Source organism: Halichoerus grypus, chromosome 6, assembly GCF_964656455.1.
Source record: "Halichoerus grypus chromosome 6, mHalGry1.hap1.1, whole genome shotgun sequence".
Lineage (NCBI taxonomy): Eukaryota > Metazoa > Chordata > Mammalia > Carnivora > Phocidae > Halichoerus > Halichoerus grypus.
Window position 1 is genome coordinate 100,925,586 of NC_135717.1, and position 16,485 is coordinate 100,942,070.

The 16,485-nt window shown below is 41.9% G+C and overlaps 2 protein-coding genes across 11 annotated transcripts in view; one reads left to right on the plus strand and one right to left on the minus strand.

Moving 5' to 3' along the window:
• PPFIBP1 (PPFIB scaffold protein 1) overlaps window positions 1–16,485 on the plus strand; it is a 176,669-nt gene that overhangs the window by 66,030 nt on the left and 94,154 nt on the right. Inside the window, exon 4 of one of the 10 annotated variants that reach the window (XM_078075805.1) lies at window positions 2,081–2,157. The exons of the other annotated variants lie outside the window; for them this stretch is intronic. The gene's annotated coding sequence lies outside the window, so the exon portion shown is untranslated. The remainder of the gene's footprint in view (window positions 1–2,080; window positions 2,158–16,485) is intronic. 10 annotated transcript variants of the gene reach the window in all.
• C6H12orf71 (chromosome 6 C12orf71 homolog) lies at window positions 13,904–15,260 on the minus strand. The gene is made up of 2 exons (XM_078074163.1): window positions 14,616–15,260; window positions 13,904–14,218 (listed from the first exon to the last, which is right to left on the minus strand). The coding sequence occupies exons 1-2, from the start codon at window positions 15,258–15,260 to the stop codon at window positions 13,904–13,906; spliced, it is 960 nt and encodes a 319-aa protein (XP_077930289.1).

A 16,485-nucleotide genomic window follows, 5' to 3' on the forward strand; every position in this document is an offset into this window, starting at 1 on the left:
CAGTCCCTAATGTATGAATCTTGAGCCAAGATGGACTTAATCAGTAGAATTACCAGACTGGGGGGAAAAATATGTATTTTCAAACAAGTATGGAGTGTGGGCCTGGGGGCCTTGCTATGTGGCCATTCTGTGTTGTCACAGCTCCACTGCTTTCTTTTCCCACGATCTCTCGGGATTAGCTTGTCCTCTGTAAAGCAGGGATATTAATGTGCCGATCTGATAGGTTTGCTGAGACAGTTCGCTGCTGTAGTAGCAGCACTGTGCCTTTGGGTGCGTTGCACTAGCACTAAAAATAATAGTCATTATTCCTACTATTTTTCTGAATCTTATTATGGATGTTGCCTGTTTGACTCTGTATTTATAGGAGTTTTCGGGTAATTTCTTTTAAAATATAAGACTAGTTTCTTTTTTAAGTATGGTGAAACTAATAAATATTTTCCTACTTGCCCCGCCTTAAACTGAAATCAGAGGGAAGATGAAAGGAAGCGTTTGTCCATGGGTTCTTGGCAGGTCCCTCCCCAGGGTGAGTCAGTGAAGACACTCTTGGTTGTTGGAACTGCTTTACTCGGTTAGTCCAAGAAGAGGCCGGTGGAGCTGAGAGTCATGGGGATGTCGGGTCATTTTGCACAAAGGAAAATCGTAATTTTGTTTGAGAAAAATTGACTCTCAGTTCTTGCCAGGCATTTTGCAAACAAGTTACTGGAGGGCTTTGGTGGGAGTCTCTGTGGGTGATTTACTTTTTTTTTTTTAAGATTTTATTTATTTTATTTGAGAGAGATTGAGAGAACGAGTGGGAAGAGGGGCAGAGTGGAGAAGCAGACTCCCTGCAGAGCAGGGAGCCTGATGCGGGGCTCAATCCCAGGACTCTGGGATCCTGACCTGAGCTGAAGGCAGACACTTAACTGGCTGAGCCACTCAGGTGCCCTCTGTGGGTGATTTACTACGCACCACCACACCCAGTATAGGGGACGCATCCTAACTGGTTGGGGTTGGTGAATCTTTTCACCTGTTAGTGATTCTGAACTAGCTGTTGGGGCACATGGTGTAGATTAAGCTCAGTTTTGCCCTCGGTGAGATTATGATCAAACAAGTGAATAATCTAGTGTTCTGAAAAGAAAACTTTTAGAGTGACTTGACCAAAGAGAACATTCTGAAATTCTAGTTCTGACTTTTCTACTAACTAGCTATGGCACTTCCGCTCTATCATTTACTGTGGGCCTCAGTTTCTTTGTCTATCAAATCAGGAAGCTAATTTAGATTGGCATTTTGAGGCAGAGTGGGGTTCTGTGAATTCTCTAAATGTAATACCTAGTTTTGGGTGTATTTGTGTTTTTCTAAGTGCTAGATTCTTTCACAGGTTCATCCCAAGCCAGAAGTTCCTTTGACCTCAGATTTTGGTACTTAGGAAAGTGGGATGGGTAAAGGAGTGGTTTCAAGATATGACCTAAGTTCACAAAATAGTTAGTGTCCACAGCAGACAAAAAATTAAATGACCGGAGTCTTGTGACTGACTTAAGGCTATATGATTGTATTTAGATTTATTTTCACACCAACATTTGCTTTAATGAGCTCTAATACACATGCTGTGTTCATTAAAGGGTGTGTATATTCATATATAAGCTACATAAATAAATGTATTTAAATAAATGGCATAGCTGGATTATGAAAGCTGTACTTGGCCTTCTCTCCTATCTGTTTAAATTCTCACTTCCCACATGACACAGTTGGGAGTGTCCCACCCAAAACTGGATTTGTTTTGTTGATCCAGACATCAAAGCAAACATTGATTTAAAAACATTTGGTAATTGTCATAGAAATGACATTGGATTAATAAAATAAGAATAAATAGCAAATCGTGTTATTACTTAATTATTACTTTTAAGTTCTGACCTCTGTCCTCTTATACCCAGGGGTATCTACATGAAGCTGATGCAGGAGGACATATAGGGAAGAATTAAACTAAAAACTTTGGGATGTTTGTACTTCCAGTCATTTAGATGTTCTGGCAATTGATAAACAGAAGAAATAGCATTTGCCTCAGAGCGCAGGTGACACCCTTGTCTCTCCATTGTGTTCATGGTTCTCGAGATCACGGGTGGTGGTGGCGAAAGCTGTCTGGTTCTACCGCTTTAGAGGCTGAGTGGACACAAGAATAAGGTGGGGCCTCTGGTCTGGCTTTGTTGCTGCCTTCCCTTCTTCAGGCTGAGGAAGGCCGTGGGACTGTCCGGGTCATTACTCAGGCCTGCTTATGTCATCACTCCACCTTGTCATGTAGTGGGGTTTTTTGGATTTTGTTTTGTTTTGTAATAGATTTTATTTATTTATCTGAGAGAGAGAAAGAGATCGAGAGAGAGCACAAGCAGGGGGAGGGATAGAGGCAGAGGGAGAAGCAGGCTTCCCACTGAGCAAGGAGCCCGATGCGGGACTCTATCTCAGGACGGTGGGATCATGACCTGAGCCGAAGGCAGACGCTTAACTGACTGAGCCACCCAGGCGCCCTCATGTAGTGGGTTTTGAGCAAGCATTTGGTGTCCCAAAGAAAAGCAACCCCCATAGCTCTGTTCCTCTGGGCCGTCTTTGTCCATACCCTGGTAATCTTTTTCACTTTAATTATCATACGGGGGTCAAAGTTTTCTGTCTCCCAACTGCCTTTTGTGGACCAAATATTCCCTATTCTAGGTAAATTCCTACTACACATTCTCAAAGTGCTGCTGGGGGTTGGTGATCTTACTTGGAGTCGTGTCATGTATGTGTTCTGTCTTGAGCTTTATTGGTTCATTATAACTTGAGGCAATCACGTAAATGAATTTCCATTATGAGACTTAAAAGATTTTTTATTTCCATTTCCCCCACCCCCTCTAGTCATCTCTCCCTCTTCCACCAAGCATCTAGGATCTCCTTTACAATCAAAGGGAGGTGTGGTTTAGAATTCTGCCTTTTGGCTAAGATCAAGTGTAGAACTCTGCTTTAAGCAGATGCTTCCTTTGTGTGTGAGGGTGTGGATGGAGTTTGAGGGCGACTTGAAGCTCTTTGCTCGACTGGGCCAAAGCCACAGCAGTCTTTTTATTCTCAGTTGCTTTGTTTTCTCCCCACCCCTGAGGAAATTGGCAGTTAGTGACTTTGATTTTTTTTCTCCTTGACACAGATATGCAAGGGTGCAACTGGAGACAGAGAAAAAGGAAATGTTTACGCATTTAGCAAATAATCAAAATATGTGGAGGGTGTGTGTGCGCACATGCCTTTGGCTCTAGCGGGACAGGTGGTGTGTTTTTCTTTCAAGTGCTATGCATGTATGTATTTAATTAGAAGCACTTAGCACTTCTGATAGTACTGAGGCATATAGTCTCAGCAGTTTTTTAAGAAGGAAGAGGGTCCGAGGGAACTTTGACTCTCATGTAGTGGATCTGTGGGTTAATATTATGGCATTTTTTGAAAAGCATGGTTCTGGCCCCAGAATTTCAATCAGCCAAGGCTCTCCATGGTTTAGGGAGCAAGGACGTGGGAGAAGGGATTTCAGTAGTTCTTAAATCTGTAATTTAGCAGTAGCTCAAGGCTTTGTGCATCATAATCAATGAAGTGAGGTTGTGTCCCCAGGGTGTGTTCTGTGTTCCTTGAATACCAAGATGCTGCCCTGTGCTTGACAAGGCACAGCCCTGAGCTTGTTCAGTCAAGAGGAGACTTAAATTAGGGGTGTGGTAATTTACAGCCATTGTAGCAGGACCCATTAGTCTTTAGGCAAAAAGTAAAACATGCTCTCTCTTGAGATTATGGTAGCTTTCAGAGCTCGAAATAGCCCCGACAACTTCCTACGACCATTACCTTGAACTGAGGTATAATCCCTCGCCAATGACTGATTTGTCAATACCATGCATTAATTATATTTGTCTTCTGTGTTTTAGTTTGTATTTCAAAACACAAATTGTCACTGTACCATCAGCTTTTCCTATTTTTATGTTTGTTTTTACTTTATTCCTTACTTTTGTGGTAGTAGTTCTGTGCTTGGTTTTAGATACATAGACTATTTGATACTGTGATATTAAGAGATTTTAGAAGAAAAGGTCATCAGCTGTCTTTCTGGACTATTCTGGGCATTTTGTACTATATTTATTTTGAGTCCGGCTTTTCCTGCCCTTGATTTCTGATTAGCTGTTCCTCCTCCTTGCCTTGGCCTCTCATCTTGCTTGGAAGCTTTTCAATAGGTCTGAACTTGGATGACTGTTTTGTTTAACAAATAAACACGATGTCAACCTTGGGAGAGAGGGAGACACAGGATGGAACTTTCCATGAATGCTTCTGGTTCTAATGCATGGAATTTCTGGAGCCGGGTCGTCAGCTTCCAATACGACGGTGTCCGGAAGTTGTTTCCTGCTCAAGGGGATTAGCTTTTACAAAGGGAAACGTGAATCCTGGGGCGTTTGCAGAAGTTTTGGATGATTTGTGGGATTTATAGTGTCTTGCAATTTGTAAATTTTTAAAATTAAAAAATGGATTATTTGCGTACAGAAGGGGGCTTTTTGGTTCTTCATAGTGGAAATGGGTCCTGAGTGAGGTCTGGTGGACAACACCCCTTTCTGAGCCTTGCACCCATATGGAGCCTCTTGTGTTGTTGGGATAGTGAAAAAAACAAGTGTCAAGCAGGAAATAAATGGCCTTCGAGGAGTAGCAGACCTTCAAATGTAAGATTTCTCCCAACAGAAAATAGTGACACCCCAAACACCTATTTACATTGACCCACCCACAGCACCCCCTAGCCTGTTGGCCCTTTCTCTGGCCTCCCCTTGTTAGCCAGAGCAGCAGGCACTTCTCTGGGAGTCTGTGTCCGAGTGATTCTAGAGGGACAGAAAATACCCACTAATTCTACTAGAGTGTTGTAGGATTCAGAATGTGGTTTCCTTTTCCTCCCTTTGTGGCCCTCCTGAATCCTCAGAAGGTGGCGCTGAAAAAAATCGGTGTGTTATGTGTGGTTGGTTGGTTGTACTCTTTACCTGATAGAATACAGTCGATTCTTGTTATTTGTAGTAGTTACGTTCTATAAACTCACCGCAAATACTGAGTTAGTGAATACTGAACCATTGGTTAAACCATGGTTTAACCAACTTAAACCATGTATAAGTTTAGGTTCCTGTGAGCCTCTGTCACAACATTTTCTCAGTTGATCAATACATAGCCTTGTTTCTTTTTTCTTGTTGTTGTTTTAAAGATTTTATTTATTAGAGAGAGAGAGATGATGAGCAGGGGGGAGGAGTAGAGGGAGAAGCAGACTCCCCACTGAGCAGGGAGCCCGATGTGGGACTCAATCTCAGGACCCTGGGATCACGACCTGAGCTGAAGGCAGACGCTTAACTGACTGAGCCACCAAGGCGCCCTCCATAGCCTTGTTTCTGTTTTAAGGCACCTTATTTAGATTTTTTTTATTTTTTTATTTTTTTTATTTGCGAGAGAGAGAATGAGAGACAGAGAGCATGAGAGGGAGGAGTGTCAGAGGGAGAAGCAGACTCCCTGCTCAGCAGGGAGTTAAGGCACCTTATTTAATATTGTTGATTCATTAGCATTGAACTCACAATCAAGAGCGCTGTAACCCATGCCTGAACAGAGCTTATCTAACGTGTTTATAGTATAGTATGAAACACGTGTTTATAGTATGAATGCTGATCTGAAACAAGGCAGAGCATTGCCTTGTTCCACCTCAGCTGGGACCGTGCTCGCAGGCCACTCAAATGTTTTGCTGCTCTGTGCATGTCCATGAATGTCCATTGAAAACACCGCTCATATTGATTTTGGGGTTACAAATGAATTTTAGCGAGTAGGCACATCCACAAATACCTATTATGTAACATAAGCAAAGTAATCCCAATTATTGCAGCAGTTATTGTAAATGCTTACTAATTATCAGAGAAAGTAGTGTCTAGGAGCTGATGTAGCATGGAAGGTGTTGCAGCTGGCCTGAGAGAGGAAGAGCAGGACCGCCAACCATACTGAGAAAACTACTTAAGGGCTAAAACTGCATTTTAGTCCTTCTTCCATCTCACCATGCAGCCTGGCTGGCCGTTTTTTCTTTTCTTTTTTGCTCTTATTCCTACTGCCAGCTTCTCTCCTCTTCAGGCCCACTGCCACACTGCTGTGATTAGAAACCTTTCTAGAACATGGATTTAATCATCTCAGTAGCTTGCTTCAAAATCCCATTCTCCCCAGAAGATACAATTTAGAACTCCTTCGTGATCTGGCTTCCATCCCAGCACGCTTCCGATTTCTGTCCCTTACCACCCTGTGCTCAAGCGAAACTGCACTTTGCACGGTTTGCCACCCATGCCTTTTAGGACTTTCGCTTTTGCATAGGCTGTTCCCTTTGCCAGTGTTGTCTGCTCCTTCTCCCAGATCTTCCCCTTTGCTGTGTCTGGCAAGATGCCCATCCCCCCGACAAGTACGAATCCTTCAAGGGAGGGGTCTATCTAACCATCTTGGTGCGCAGCCTCTAGCACGTTATGTTCAGTAAGTGTATTTGAATGGGTGAATGAATCTAAACATTATCTGGAGGATTTGGAAATATGAAGACTTCAAAAAAAATCTTTTTGAAAAAAGGGACGGTAGAGTATCAGTATCTACTCAGACAAATAGAAAGATGTGACCGTTCACTAGCTTTGTCTGTTGTACAAAACTGAGCTTTTCCACTCGGGAAACATCTACACTATGCCACGCTCCCTGACCCCCAATATAAATATCCAGAGACTAGACTTAATTAAAGTAGAAGCTAGTTAAATTTTATGTGAGAGGAAATGGCATGCAATTTCAGATATTATCTGTTTCAATTATTTCCTGCAGATAACCATTCATTTCACCATTTCATGGAGCTACCATGTCCAAGAAACTGGGCCAGGGGCTTTGGAGCATGAAAAGATAAGATAAGCAGAACACAGTTGCTTTTGTCTAGCGGGAGAGAAAGACAGGGCAGCACATTTCTGTAAAACAGGATAAAACGTACACATATTACAGGGAGTGCTATGGTAGCACAAAGGAAGGTGAGATTATTTCTAGCCTGCTCACTCCCGTAGAAGAGCTTGAATTTAACATGAACCTTGAAAGGGTGCATTTAGGAGTCGGTAGGTAGCAGGGCAGACTAACATGGTTAGGGCATTTGCAAAGAGAGGGGACAGTATAAGCAAAGCACTCAGGCAGAAAAGTACAGGGTATGAGGGGTGAGTGCAGAGCATTATAAAATAAGACTGGAAAAGTACATTGGGATTTGATTTTAGAGAGATTTAATGACAGTTTGCTTGGACTTAATTCTGTAGGCATAAGGAGCTGTGGCAGATTTTTAACAGGAAGATTTTAAAAAGGAAATATGTGACAGCAACTAGCAGCAGCTAAAATTTGTAAGCACATATTGCGTGCCAGGCACTTTTTCTAAACCCTCACCACAACACTTTGAGGTTAGTACTACTAGGATCATATTTTATAGATAAAATGGAAAGCCCAGATTGGTTAAGTAACTTACCAGCATCCACAGCAAATAAGAGGTAGACCTGGGACTTGAAGCCAGAAAGTTTTATTTGAGAAATTTGGGTTTTGAACCTGGTATTGAAGAATAGGATTCAAGGAGTCTCTGAACTTTCTGAATTATTTGCGAAGTGTTAATATATGTGAATGTCTGATTTGTTTAAGGAAACTCTATAGCTTTAATCCTGTAAGAGGAAACACCAAAAAATGTTAATAAGGACTCTAGAAGCACCCTGTTTTGCTCTCACAAGTTCCCCAGTATATTCAGTGCATTATATGGTGACCATATGCTTATGCTGTTTCTTAGGTTTGAAAAAGCAAAACATTCTCTCACTGCTGAAAATCAAAGGAAATGTCGAAAACAGTCTGCAAGAATTAGTACTATAAAGTGGCAGGCTGTTCCTTGATTTGTGAAAAACAGAAAATGTCCAAGAAGGTCTTTTTTGAAGGTAAACATGAGCTATCCAGACCTTGGGACTTTTGTGATAACTTGAACGAGAAGAGAGCCTAGCTCTTCTCCATTGGGCAAAAATTATTCTTTTAAATTTCAACAAAAGCTAAATAAACTCCTGAAATCTGAAAGTTTTTGAAAAATGCCTACATGCTAGTCTGCTTTCAACTGGATCAACTTACAGTTAGAGGGACTTGTGGGGTGAATATTTATTAACCCATGAGACTGAAAATTCCTTGCAGCCTGTGGTAGATCGAAAGGCAGGTGCCAGTATGAATGAATGAATCCAGATTAGAGAATTGCCTAGCCTGTATCATTTAGAAATCAATACCTAAGTTTCGTTTAAAGATTTTAATGCTTTAAATATGTACATCTTTAAGATACTATTATCACACAAGTATAGCAAATGTAGTATTTTATTTTCATAGCAAAGTTCTGGATTCCCTACTTACTGGAGTTTTTCTTAATATTTTTCCCATCTTTGTTTCTCATTTTCTATTTTATATTTTTTTCCTGGTCCATTTGGAAATAAGTTACCAATACCGTGATGCTTCACTCTTAATTTCCTGAGAACTAAGGACATTCTTTTACATAGCCATAATATTCTTATTACGCACAATAAAATGATCTAAGATACAGTCCATATTCAGATGTGTCCACCAATTAAAAATTTTTTTTATCATAGTTTTGAGAATTTGATGAACGATTCATTGAAGGATTATGAATAGCAATTGGTCGTCATGTCTCTTTGGTCTCCTTTGTGAATTGTCTGGTCTCCTTGACTTTTTTGTTTTCTCTTATTTGGTATTTCATGATGTTAACATGTTTGAAAAGTCTCAGGTGGTTGTCTAGAAGAATTTCTTATATTCTGGATTCATCTGACTGTTGGATTCCTCATGATGAGATTCAGGGTAAACAAACAGGGCTAACAACAGAAGGTACATGCATGATGTTGGTTCGACTGAATTGAATCATTTGGTTAATTAAGCTGGCGTTCACTAGTTCTCTCCATTGTAAAGGTACCTAATCCCCTTGATAACTAATAAATAGTCTGCCGGGTAGTTCCCCGAGACCATGTGCATGTCTTGTTCTCTAAGAGCCCATTCACCCAATGGTTTTAGCATTTAATTTTTTTAAAGTTGTATTTAAATTCTAGTTAACATACGGGGTAATATTAGTTTCAGGTGTACAATGTAGTGATTCAGTGCTTCCATACAACACTCGGTGCTCATCACAGCAAGTGGGTTAGCATTCTTTTTTGATTCTTATGTGCATCTGTTGTTATGGTGGTAGTTGTGATAGGGTACTAACTTAATTTGTGGTCACTTTACTGGAGAAAAATTCTCCTTTTCATCCCCATGCCTGTTTGGGGTAAAACCTAGGCCCCAAAGACAGAGGGGCAGTGGAGGTGATGAAAGGGAAACATAAAAACAACTCTCCAAGCCTGTATTAACGATGAACTTGAACTTGTCCGGTGTTTTCCTTTGTGAGTGGGTGCACGGGAAAGTTCTGTGAGGAGAGGGAGATCTGTTTAGTTGTGGGGATTTGCACTTAAAATAATCAATCTTTATTGATACAGATGAGGACAAATGAAGTTAAATTGCCATTCTGATTTCCTTCTAGACCAAGAGAATTCAGTAATAATGAGTTTTCATTAAGCAGCCACAATCTGAATAGATATTTGATGTGTGCCCTCCCATTTGAAAATGCACAGAAATATTTCTTTGGGAAGCATAGTAGATTGAAATCCAAAGGGCATCAAAACCATGGAATTCCTTTGAAAGGTGGAATAGTCAACAAATTGTTTAGTAGGGGGATTTCTTGATCTAGGTTTATAATCCTTTCAGAATTCATCTTAAGGCTTTTGTACCCACCTGACTCATGACTGGCTTGCTCAGTGATTCGGTGTTATCTGATGAGGATCTTATTTCACTTTTGTGAAAGGAGAGTGTTGTTCTCTTTGTTGGGGGATGAGGGGGTGAGGGGGTAGTGGGAAAAGCTTGACTCCAGGCGATGCAATATAAAGCCTCCTCATCCATCTTGAAATTAGAGAGTACACTGCATGCAGTAGACCTTCTTCCACTTGCAACTCATAATGAAAAGACTTACTTTTGATGCAGTTAGCTATCCCTCCTGCCGAAACAAAACCGTTCTTAACTCTTGGGGTAAAAACCCTACGAGGCAGTCTTAGGAATTCATTTATAATTTGTTTCATTTTTCCTTTCATTGTTTGGTAAGAGGATTTTGGACACTGTTTTTGTGACCAGGTAGACCTAGACCTCTGTATCCTCGGGAGCCATGAACTTTCACATTACGTTACGTCTGAAGAAAATGATTTTGCCTTTGTTTTGATGGTACGGTGCACACACTTTTTTCTGTCATGAGATCCTACTGAGTAAGAAATTGACATGGGGTGGGCTATAAAATTTATATTCGTCTATCTGATTCTGTGTGTGGAGAAAGCTGAATACTCTCTATGTTTGCTTGATAAGTTTTCACTCTATTCTGGCTCATTATGATGTTACAGATTCTAGAATATGAATATTTAAGGTAATACTTTGCTAGTTCGAGTAGCTGAGCTTTATGGGTTTCAGGTTGAGCAGTTCACTTGAAGGAATGGTTTTATTTATTTATTTATTATTTTTTTTTTTAAAGATTTTATTTATTTATTTGACAGAGAGACACAGCGAGAGAGAGAACACAAGCAGGGGGAGTGAGAGAGGGAGAAGCAGGCTTCCCGCGGAGCAGGGAGCCCGATGCGGGGCTCAATCCCAGGACCCTGGGATCATGACCTGAGCCGAAGGCAGACGCTTAATGACTGAGCCACCCAGGCGCCCCGAAGGAATGGCTTTAGTTTTGGGTATTGAGATAATGGGAATCCCAAAATGTATTGGTTAATTCGATTAGCATGTGTCTGGCAAGTGCAATCATTCAATGCTTAAGGTTATAGGAAAGGAAGGATCTTTCAGTGATCACTTCCAGTTTGCTCTTGGTCCTTTTGATGTATAGTGGGAGTCCTCCAACCCCAGCCCCATGTATGTGACAAAAAGTGGAGAACCTGGTCATAGTTTAGCATGTAGCTAATAGCTTCATAGCGTATTTGACACAATAATGAATGAGGAGGTATTGAAATATTTCCTATTTTTAAGCACTTCGACTTGCTTTCTGAGATGTAGCATGATAACCCTAAAGAATATTTCAAATTCTAATTCTTTACAGAGAATATTTGTTATAAAGGCTTATAAAAGACATTGTTTGAACTTTAGAGCTAAACCTCATACCCGTCAAGCAGGTTTATATAACACTGAAAAATAAGCACGAATATGTAAGAAATCTTGCTAATGAACAGGGCTTCTTATTCACCACGGGCCATCTTTTGAGGTAGCTCATTTTGGTTGAGTTTTTCTTAGAGTTTGGCTTAATTATTAGAGAAAAAGTTAAATAGCAGAGCTCTGGTTACTAGTGCCATGGTGGTAGTAGATGTCATCTTTTAGGCATGTCATACATCTAGTCTAAAGCAACATGAAGGCTCCATGTCTGTTTGTTGAATTAACATTTCAGATTAGTCGCTAACTTCCCCTGGTATTAGGTTTCTCAGCCTGTGGGTCATCACCTCTCTTGACCTTCCATGGATTTCTGTTTTCTTCCTGCCTCCCCTCTTTCTACTCCCATGCCCGCTCTTAACTCTGTCCACCCTAACTTTTAACTTCAAGAATAGCAACTCTAAGCTGTTGTATTTCACTTTTTAAAAAATTACATAGGAAAAAGTTGAAAGAAATAAGATATATTAAAATCATTTTAAAAATTCATATAGCCAGAGCACTCCATACCAGATACTGTGTTAGGATCCTGCCATAAAAAGGCACTAAGAAGTTAGTCTGTAGGCAAAATAGTTACATAAAGAGACTGAAAAGTACAAGTCACGGGGTGAGGGTGGCAGGATGGGGACTGGAGGATGGCTTAAGGAAGGATGTGGTCAACTTAAGCTGGAAGGATCGTTCTTGGCCTCATAGTAACTCGAGAGTGGAGTTTTTAAGGAAAAATTCCCCAGGGAGCTGGCCGGGGGGGGGGGGGGGGACTTGAAAAGGCAATGGGGGGGATTCTCCAGGAATGGAGAAAGTAATCCCTGTGTTTCATGTGTCGGCCCTTACTGTTGGGGAATGTGGTGATTATAGATTAAAGGAAGATCTGGAAAGGGCAAGGCTTTGTGAATGCTACTAGATGTGGTGGATATGCTGCAGTTGGGGAAGGAGGTGCTTGGGTCGGATCTGGAAGGAAGGGACCGAAACTCATGAACAGGGGTTGGTAATGGGACTCAAAGTCTTGGTGAAGTCAAAGAAAAGTGGAGGTGGCGGAGGGCGTTGGAGTGAGCCAGTCAAATGGGAAGATGTTCTCAGAGAGTTGGATGAAGTGAGGAGTCTGCCTGTGAAGAAGCTCAGGATGTGACCATGAGCATATATTGCTAAGAAGACCCTGTTGTTTGATTTCTTCCCTCCCACCATACTGTCATTCCTTGGGAAATATCATCCCCACTGTCTCTCACATGTAACCAGTCAGGAGTGCACAATTTAACATCACACCGATTTATCCAGCAGCTTCAAGTCCTCCACCTTTAACTCAAGCAACCTCAGACATGAAACTTTTAACAATCCATCTCCTTGTGTTGAATTGCTTATTTTTTAGTACTCAGTGTGTACCTCATACAGACTATCACCTGTAGCCTGTTCTAGTCATATGTTTACATGGCTTTATCTCTTGACTAATGAGCCGCCTGAGCCCCAAAGATGGATTTTGTTTTTGTAAGTTAGAAAAGTACTTGGCATTTCTATGTGGTAAATATTTGTGGAAGGAAGGAAGAAAGAGAAGAAGGAGAAAAGGGAATTGAAATTGAAGAAAGGGAGGAATTTGAGATCAAAGAATCCCATGCTTTAGGCACATGAACTCTGCAGGTCATGTAGGCTGGTAGCAAAAGCTGAAGAAGGAGGGCTCTCGGGTAAGCCTGTGGGTGGATAAGGAGAGTGGTAGTGGTCGTGGGGAGGGGAGTTGATATCAGTAAGAGGGAGAGGTCAGAGCAAAAGGGTGAGAGATGAGTACAGTCTTCCTTAAAGAAGTTGAAATTTAGAGGAAAGTTTACTGCCAATTGTAAAGGAATTTCAGAAGATGCAGTGGGGAATGGACTGGGAGAGGACTTGCTTGAGTCAAGATCTGCAGAAACCCATAACTTTGGGTAAATATTGCTTCTGTGTGGGAGATATTTCCATGAGAATTACTCTTAAGCTCTCACTCTGGGATGTCCCTTGGATCGAGTTTTCTGGGGAGATCCTCTGGAAAATGAATAGCAGCAGCAGCAACGAAATTATCATTATCTCATTCGTTCTCGCAACAACCCTGTGAGGTTCATATTATCTTCCCCATCTTCTGAACGAGGAGTGTTAGACTTGGAGTGGTTAAGTAGATTCCCAATCCTCACATTCCTCCTGAGTGAGCCATTTATTCTAGCCAATGCAGCACACACTAGAACCAGTGATGTCCCCTGGGAACATCAGATCCGCCGTCTGAACTCCTGAAACACTGCCAAACTGAAATCCGCTCCCTGAGTGACTCAGTATCCTCTGCCAATTGTTCGAGCCCTAGAAGTTCAACTAAAACCATCTTGGGAATCTGATGGGTTATACTGCTGCCTTCTGAAAATGGGCATTTGGGTTAATATTAAGATGAAAATATTTAAAATTAGAGTAAAATACAGTAAGAAGGGAGGAGGAGAGCAAGAATGCCTCAAATTAGGAAGGACAATACTACTTAAAATTCACAGAGAATATTCGTCAGTCTTCTAGACAACATACAGACTTTCAGCCTGAGTCAAGATGGTGGGCTAGAAGAGGAAGACATGGATAATAAGAGTATGTGTTATATTTATTAGAAAACAATTAACTCATGGGGATTGTAGAATAGGGGCTATCAAAAGGTTAAAACATCTGGCGATAGAGGGTGTCTTAATTCGAGGGCGTCTTGAGGTTGGATTCTCTTGCTTCTGTGAGAGAGTCTTTTCTTTTGTGCCAGCTGTTGGGGTCTCTCAGTGGCCTCCTCGGGGTGTGGTCTCCTGAGAAGCGAGGCGAGGACTTGCTGTCTTAGCCAGCGGAAGACCCCCCTGAAGTTCACACAGGAGAGGGCCTGTGTGCTGGAATGAGCGTCCTCCTCCTCTGGCTGACCCAATGAGACCGAGGAGGTCTCTATAGTGCTTGTCCTTTGGCTGCCAGTTGTCTGGCTTATCATCTGACAAGAAAATGAAGGAGTTAAATATGCATAACCCAGACAACAATGGGGCCAATATTTACCCACTTACCGAATTCAAATCCTTTTGTCAAAAATAATCCAACTATAAATGCAAAATTTTAATACGTCAACGAAACACACAGGGCCGGGGGGTGGGGATGGGTATCATAACTGTTAGTCTTCTTAACTTCCCTCTTTTCTCCTTCAGTGCTCCTCAGTATTTTCCCTTCAACTCTACCCTGACCCCTTTCCTTGCCTTCTCTCTCCGTCTCCGGGCTGTGTCAGACACTGAGGGAGGCTGGCCTTGCTTCAGAGCAAGTAATGCTCCATGCATTTCAAACTGGCCCCCCCAACCAGGTCCATCCCCTTTTTGCCTGTGAGGCATCTCTCTGCTCACCTCAGCAAGTTCATGTTCCCGAAGTCTTGGAGGAATCTGTGGAAACTGGATGATCCCTTCATGTTGGCAGGCGTGGGGCAAGTCCTGACAAGTATCATGTTCTTGATGACTGACCTGAGCTATGTCTGGAGGGGAGCTGCTGAACAACTGGGAATCTTCCTCCTGAGCAGATCCAGGGAAGGCAGAGTCACCACCTTCCTCCTCTTTCTGATTTTCTAGAAATTTCTCAAGCTTTTGCACTAGACTGTTCAGTTTGCTGAGAGTCAGTTGTGTGTTCTCTTCGGGGTACTTGTCTATCCACTGATTGCTTCCAGTTATGTCCCAGCTGGCTATGGAGTCTGAGTTGTTAGAGCCTACATCAACATCCCAGGCCAGGGTGATGCTGAGTTTGCAAAACTGCTTTGGGTCGTCCCGAATTTGGTCTCGTCTCCTCAGGAGTCTGCCTGTACTTTCAGTCCTCCACGTCCCTTGGATCGGAGGGACAAGGATTGAAGGACCCTTGGGAGACATGTCTTCACAGGAGATGGTGTTCTCGTAAGAGAAGGTGTCTCCACAGGGGAAATAACCCACAGAGAGGCTCAGGTTTGATTCAGAGCTGCAGGCTGTGCTGTCTGATCCGTCGCTACTGCAGGATGAGTGTGCCATGCTGTTCAGGGACTCAAAGCTCAGGTCTCCCTCAACTCAGGAATCTTCGAAAGAAAGGAAAAAATAGGTGGGACTGGGGAGGAGAGGGAAGTCATGGTACTTAAACAATAACATTATTCATTCCTTTTTCTATTTGTAACTATGCCATTCCGGTAGAAGTTCTTCCTATTTTTGTATTCTTTAATGAAGGACAAAAAAGGCCACCCCCTCCCTTGAAGAAATGTCTTTCTTTGTATGACAACCCTCTCGACTAATCCTCCCCACCTGCTACCGCTCGTCATCTGTCTTGCTGCAGTTGAAACAACTTGCGTTTTAAAAGAAAAAATGATCATTGTATAAAATTTGAAAAATACAGAAAAGTATGAAGATGAAATTAAATATGCTTATGATCCTACTGTCCAGAGATATGGATAACCATCACTGAAAACATTTTGGTGGATTTCCTTTTCTTTTTCTTTATATGGACATATATGTGTACCTGTGTATTTGTACATATACATACACACATATACATATATGTGGATGTCACATCAGGTATTGAAGCTAAGATTATTATATTTTGTGGCATACCCTACAGTAAACATGTATATGGCTATTTTGTCATTTTTAACGACTTTCTTATTGATGACCATTAAGTGGTTGTTATTGTTTTAATAAATCTCCAGTAAACCCCCTTATCAATAAATCCTTGTGTCTCCCTCTATATTATCAGTGGCTTTAATGGATCAAAGATCACAGATAGATTAAACTGGAGTTGATATCAAATTGCTTTCCAGAAAGGTTATAGCCATTTAGATGCCCATCCTCCCACCATCTGTTGGCACTTTTTAGTGCAGCTTTTTCTGTGATGCCCCAGTAGGTACGTGGGGATGGGAGAACACACACACACACACACACACACACACACACACACAGTGTCATGCCCTGCTCTGGTGACTGCCCACATGAAAAAGGTGCCGCCGGCTCCTGAGCCTAGCTAAACTGGGGATGTTAGAAATCCTTCAGGTCCTGACTCACAGTGGCTAGAAGTCCAACTGCCAGAAGTCTGTGTTCTGGGACTGTTGGTTACTATGGCAACACAAGGCCCCAAGTTAGAGTCAGAAATGTAGGAAGAGAAAAAAAAGGGATAGAAAGCCACAAGACCTATCCCCTTCTAGTGTTCTATTCTGTGCTCATCCCGTCTTGGGCTGGAGGATCCCTCTTGAGGGCAGGAGAACAAATGCGA

What these genes read in the sequence shown, in the direction of transcription:
- C6H12orf71 (XM_078074163.1), bottom strand. Translation starts at nt 15,260, where the DNA reads ATGGCACACTCATCCTGCAGTAGCGACGGATCAGACAGCACAGCCTGC. An exon ending in GGGAACATGAACTTGCTGAG is followed by an intron (nt 14,219 to 14,615) that starts GTGAGCAGAGAG and finishes TTTTCTTGTCAG; the next exon opens with ATGATAAGCCAGACAACTGG.